Source organism: Aegilops tauschii, chromosome 2 (genome assembly GCF_002575655.3).
Source record: "Aegilops tauschii subsp. strangulata cultivar AL8/78 chromosome 2, Aet v6.0, whole genome shotgun sequence".
Lineage (NCBI taxonomy): Eukaryota > Viridiplantae > Streptophyta > Magnoliopsida > Poales > Poaceae > Aegilops > Aegilops tauschii.
Genome location: NC_053036.3, coordinates 640,287,413 through 640,293,631, shown reverse-complemented (window position 1 = coordinate 640,293,631; position 6,219 = coordinate 640,287,413). Strand labels below are relative to the sequence as shown.

At 52.8% G+C, this 6,219-nt stretch overlaps 1 protein-coding gene across 1 annotated transcript; it reads right to left on the bottom strand.

The window, feature by feature from the left end:
• Positions 1-3,875: 3,875 nt before the first annotated feature.
• LOC109745296 (uncharacterized) lies at positions 3,876-5,936 on the bottom strand. The gene is made up of 2 exons (XM_020304422.4): positions 4,326-5,936; positions 3,876-4,179 (listed from the first exon to the last, which is right to left on the bottom strand). Exon 1 carries the CDS (start codon positions 5,394-5,396, stop codon positions 4,347-4,349), a length of 1,050 nt encoding a protein of 349 aa, XP_020160011.1. The 5' UTR covers positions 5,397-5,936; the 3' UTR covers positions 3,876-4,179; positions 4,326-4,346.
• Positions 5,937-6,219: the final 283 nt, after the last annotated feature.

Below are 6,219 nucleotides of genomic sequence, written 5' to 3'. Positions count from 1 at the left end.
TTATGGAGGAGGATGTTAAGGTGATTCTGACTACACCCATCAATGATGAGTACAGTGACTCCTGTGCGTGGTTCTATGACAGCAAAGGCCGATTTTCGGTAAATCTACATATAAATTGTATGTAAGGGGCCAGGATGCAGGCCTACCTTCCTCTTCGGGAATTGATGCAGATGATTTCCCCTGGAAAAGGATTTGGAAAATCCCATGTCAACCGAAAATCCAACAGTTTATTTGGAGATTTGCCACAACAGTTTGCCACTGAAGTTTACTCTAAAAAGGAGAGGTATCGACTGTGAAACTAGCTGTTTCTACTGCAACCGGCTAGATGAGGACATAGCTCATCTTTGTGTGAATTGCAAGCAAGTAAAGAAGCTTTGGCATTGCCTTCAGCTGGAGGAGCTACGTGAACAGATGGCTGCTTGCAAGGATGCCAAGTTGCTGAACATGGGAAGTGCTATTCAGACGGAAGCGACGGCTTGTCTGGAGGCTATGCATGTTGCTGCTACGTGGGGAATAAGGCCAACTCCACCGCGCGATCCCAAACGGGCGTTCGGTTTGGCCGGTTTTGTCCCTTTGGGTAGAGCGATAGGGTCGTGTCCGGGCCTGTCCCGGGATGCGGTGGCCGTGCGCCTAGCGCGCGGCCGCATCCTTTGGCCCCATCTTGTTCGCCTCCGTATTTTAAAAAGAAAGCAACGTTTCAAATGCCAGCGGCCCTAGTCACGCCGGCAACAGAGCCAGTGGCCTACACGTCCTCGCCGGCAACACAGCCAGCCTCCAAAATGAATAGTTTTGTTCGCCGGCAACACAGCCAGCCTCCAAAATGAATAGTTTTGTTCGTCGGCAACACAGCTAGCCTCCAAAATGAATGTGTTTCTCGCAGGCACACAGCCAGCGGCCTAGCGGGCGGGCGGCACCCATGCCAGCCTCCAAAAAGAACGGCCACGGCCGATCGGAAGGGCCTAGTTCAGGCCGTCGGCGTCGAACATCTTTTTCTGCCTGGCCTCGAACCAGCTCCTTGTCTTCTCGCTCATCTTGGTCAAGTCCACGCTCATGATCGCAAGGGCCACCTCCTTCGCTTTGGTTGCGGCATTGGTGGCCTCGATGTCGAGCTGCCGCTGCCTGGCCGAGACATTGGCGGCCTCGATGTCGAGCTGCCTTTGCCGGGCCGCCTCCTCCATGTCGATCTTCCTTCTCTTGTCCGCCTCCTCCATCTCAAGCTTCTTCCTTTGAAGCTCTAGGTATTGCTTCATTTGCTCGTCCTTACTTTGCCGCTTCTTCTCATCCCTAATATCCTTTTGAGACATCATGCCATGCAAAGTCTCATGCAAGGCCATGGATGAGGCATCAAGTATGCCGTCCACCTTGAAGTTGGTCTTGCCCCTCGGCCTCTTCAACGCCTCGCCATCTCCACCTCCAGCGAACTTGGCCGTCTTCTTGCCTCTCTTCCTTTGAAGTTCACGATATTGATCCTTGAACTTGGGGCAATTGTTGATGATCGTCCAACAATGCGTGAGAGTGAATGGCTTATCATTGTGCCGGGCCTTGAATGCTTCCAAAGATTGAAATGCCTACAACACATGATCAACAACAATTGAACATGCAAACATATACAAGGCCGAAGTCTCATGGCCGTAGCAAGAAAAGGACTAGGATAAGGATAGCATACCATGTCCCCAACGCCGAGACAACTCACGGGTCGTGCTTCAACACTCTCAAATGCGGCGCAATACTTGTTACACTCTTGTTGGATGAACAATCATCTCTTTTGAATCGAGGTGATGCCACGGTTGCTTGTAATTTGGTAGGGCTCAAACATCTTCCTTTCATGGAATGTTTTGTGAACTCTCGTCCAAAAAACAAGACCCTTTTGTTGCGTGCCGGTCTTCGGGTCTTGGCTAATCTCCATCCAACATTGGCAAATCAACTTATCCTCATCTTGTGTATATGAACCCGTGCGAATGCTCTTCCTCCTCTTTTGTGCTTCTGCTCTTTGGGTCAGCTCGTCGATGAACAATGGCTCACCACCAATATAAATGTCATTGCCTTCTTCTTCATCACCATCACCTTCGCAATAGATGTCATCGTATTCATGCCACGAGTCACCATGGTCGTAGTCAGCACAGTCGTCGACCTCTTCATCGACAACGTATGGGGCGCGGCCATCCTGACTTTGGGTCTCTTCGGGATCATAGGCACGGCCATGCCCACCCTCGAAGATCACGTCCTCCATGAACTGGCTGTAGAAGGGGTCGTCGACCAGTTGCGTTGGGGTTGGCATTTCGTCGAACAAGACGCGGGGGGGCGGCATTGTGCCCGTAAACGGCGGCCGTGCTTGCTTCCTTTGCATCTCGACGGACGGCCGGCCGCCGCCGCTGCTGGACCCAGGCGTGACGTTGAGGTCGATGACGGCTGAGGGGCGCATGGTGGACGACGCGATCACGACAACGTCCGGCGACCCCGAGAAACGGGTCTGGGCGTCGTGCCTTGGCGGGGGAAAGCCGGTCGACATAGGCGTGGTCCACGACGTCGGCGACTGGCAGTTGGGAGGCCGGGCGAATGACGAGCCGGTGCTCGCCGGACCGACGGCCGCTGCAGGGAAACCGACCAGTCGGCACATGCCAAGCATGAGGAGGGCGTGCGCTTTGTTGATGATGTCCTCCTTTTCGTCGACCGCGGCCTTGCGCCGCGCGGCCTCCATCGCATCGCGCTCGGCGGCGAACTTGGCCGTCGCGGCATTGACCTTGACAACCGCCCTCCGATTCCTCCTCTTCGCCGATTCCGCGTCCAACTCGGCGATCTCCTCCGGCGTGCACTCCGACCGCGGCTTCCTTGGCCGCCTTCTTCTTCACCTTTCCGGGCGGGTCGACGGGCAGGCCGCCGGAATTCGACTAGGCGTCGGCCATGGACGGGGGAGGGAGGAGGGCGGCGGGAGGGACGTGGGAGGGTTTGGGGGAAATGGCGCCAAATGGGGAGCGAGGGGGTTTGCTATGCGGCACCGACAGGCGGGCCAGGGGAGGACAAGCGCGCGCGTCCCGCCCGTCCGCGTGTTGTTCGTTTCACCCCAAAATCGGCGCAAAGTTGGGCCGGGGATGGGTCGAAAGCGAATAGAAAACGGACAAACGTCCGTTTGCTCCCGCGTGCTGGGCCGTCTGCCCTTTTACCCCAAACGGACGGGGCCGGACAGGATGGGGTCGCGCGGTGGAGTTGGCCTAATGAACATCCAGGTGGAATTAGACTACGAGACTCTGGTCCGAGCACTGCAGTCATCGGACTATGATCGAACACCGGAAGGAAATCTCTGCAGACAAATTAGATTGTCTGCTCGTCAGAACTTTATGTCTAGATGTTTTCTTTTTGCTCCCCGTGAATGTACTCCCTCCGTCCGGAAATACTTGTCATCAAAATGAATATAAGGGGATGTATCTAGACGTATATTAGTTCTAGATACGTCCCTTTTTACCCATTCTAGTTCTAGATACGTCCCTTTTTATCCATTCTGATGACAAGTATTTTCGGACGGAGGGAGTAATAAGCTAGCCCATTCATTAGGTGGAATGGGATCTGGACGACTAGCTGTGAGACAGCTCTGGGCCGAGGATTTACCTGACGATGTAATCGTGCGGAAGGCCAGACTGCCAGTATGATGTATGGAATCTTTGTGTTCCTTTTCAAAAAAAAAAAAGGAGTTGCTGTGTAAATCGGTGCTGGAGACTGGCATCAACCTATCCTCAGGCGGGATCCTCCTGGCGTTTCTTATGTTGAATTCTCCTTGCCTTCCCTGCCTCACCTCTGCGCATAACACACAACCTAACAATTTGAATGGCATCTTGTATAAAGATGCAACATGGACCTCGCACACAAGCAACAAGCAACTATAAGACTGTACATGCAAAATTTGATGAAGCAGAATCTTGGCGACGATTGAATGTTATACAGACAAATTTGACTTTTAAGTGCCAGAGACCACAAAATCATGAATTGCACAAAAGCAATCGGTTTTTTTACGAATTACTGAAACTGACAAGATAGCCCGCACACAACAACAATTTCTGGGCTGCTGGAAGATCATGGCTTGATCCTCGGTCAAGACAAACAGCCAAACTCCAGCTTCATAGACATCACCAGATAAACTCCAGCTTCATGGAAGTTCATGGCTTGCTCGCTCCACATAGTATACCACTGCAATTAAGTACGGAAAGAAGCAAAGTCGGTAAGCAGTCCAATTCAGCAAGCAATCACAGGTAAAAAAAATCTTGATTAATCAAATAATAGTTAGTTCTTGCATGTGTCCGGGGGAAAGGGCAGGGATAGGGATATTTGCCTACCATGTGGAGGCGCAGGAGGAGCTACTGGCGTGCCTTCGCCGACTTTGCAGCCTTCTCCGCTGGGCGGACCTTGTCCCTCTCAATTACCTCCTGGAGCCTCGCGGCATACTTGCCAAATAGTTTGACGATCTCAAGATGATCCCAGAGGCCGTGCTCGGCCAACAGTTCGAGCGTCCTCTGCTCAAACTTTGGGAACTCAATGTTCATCATACGTATGACTTTGTCGATGGTTATCCCCTGCAGCAGTCCCTCAAATTCCTTGGGAAGGTTTGGCTTATGATAATGAAGGCAGCCAGCCCTCAGCACAGCAATAAGCTTGCTGGCAATCTGAACTCTAGGGTCCAGTGGGTCCAGTGGTCTCCCAGTCCTCTGTTGCTCGATCAAGCCCCATCTTGCCCCTTCCTGATCAATGCTCAGCGTCATCTTCTCTGGCTCCATAAAGCTCCATCCGGCCTTTTCTTCATCAAAGCCCATTGCTCTCTCGGTCTTCTCTGGCTCCTCCAGGCTCCATCTGGCCTTGTCTTCATCAATACGCTTCTGCCAGGAACGGAGGAAGACGTTGTTCTCCACAATCTTCCGGAGCACATTGCCTTCCACATCGACATAGGGCATCTCGACAAACATCTTCGTGATGTCGTTTCGCTTCTGGCAGTCAGCGGTTAGCAGTGGCCGCTTCAGTTTCACATCAAGAAGTACCCTTAGAAGGAACTTGGAGAGGCACGGTAAGAAGAAGGAATGGCAAACGATGTGCTGGACCTTGAGGTCATCAGCGATCAGCTTCTCCAGGAAGTCCTTGAGGTCGGGCGGCAACATGTCCTCATAGTCCCTGCCATTTGTTTGCCGCAGGATGTTCACAAACCTTGAGTGCAATGCTCTGAAGTCGCCTAGCTCTCGCTCTGGGGTCAGTGGGGCGGTGTTCCAGTCGTCCAGCTTTGCGAAGGCATACTCGCCAGTCTTCTTAGATATCAGCCAATTGTCTTTATCAAGCAACGCCTCGGACAGAGACATGGTTGAGGTGGTTCTGAACCACAAGCCCAGTGCCCGAGTGGAAGGTGAAGGCAGTATCATCATACACAGTAGGGATTTGACGCCCCGATGTCATCCCAAGCGTCAGGATTTGACGCTCTAAGCGCTAATCGACTCGCGTTGTAGATGCCCTAACCAGATCCGAAACTCGAGTGCCAGGGTTAAGGATTTTGGGCTTACATCATTTGTTCGATCCGCCCCGTGGCCATCCCGCGGCGAGGAGTGAGCAGGCCGTAGGTGGGAACCGGCCCCGGGAGGATCTCGCCGGCAGCAGCACGATGGCCGCTGAGGAGGGAGTCAGAGGTCGCCGGCCCAGCGCGGGCGACCGTGGAGAGGGACTTCGAAAGGACACGCAGCATATCCGGGTGTGGGGATGGGGACGGGGACGGCGGCGGCGGTGGCGGTGGCGGAGCTCTCAGATCTCGGAGTCGGAAGCGCTCGGGATTTTGGGAGGTGGCGGTGGCGGAGCTCTCAGATCTCGGAGTCGGAAGCGCTCGGGATTTTGGGAGGTGGCGGCGGGGCTCGTAATGGAGGCGAGGAGTATTTTCTTCTTCTTTGATTCGAGGGGAGGGAGGCGAGGAAATGGGAACCCCACCCTACTCTAGGTTTTCTTCCGGCCAGCCAATCGCGAACGGGCGTTGCTCCACTGGGCCGGCCGTAACAGTCTACTGTATGTATCTAGGCGAGTGTTTTTTTCTCTCCTTCTCTTTTGTTTTTTCGGTTTTCTTATTTTGATTTCCTAGAAAACAAAAAAAAATGTTTATTTATTTATAAAAAATTGAACGTTTCTGAAAATCTAAGAATTGTTTCCTCAATTTGGGAACAGTGTTTCAAAAACATGTGAGCATTTTTTTTAAGTATTCAAAGC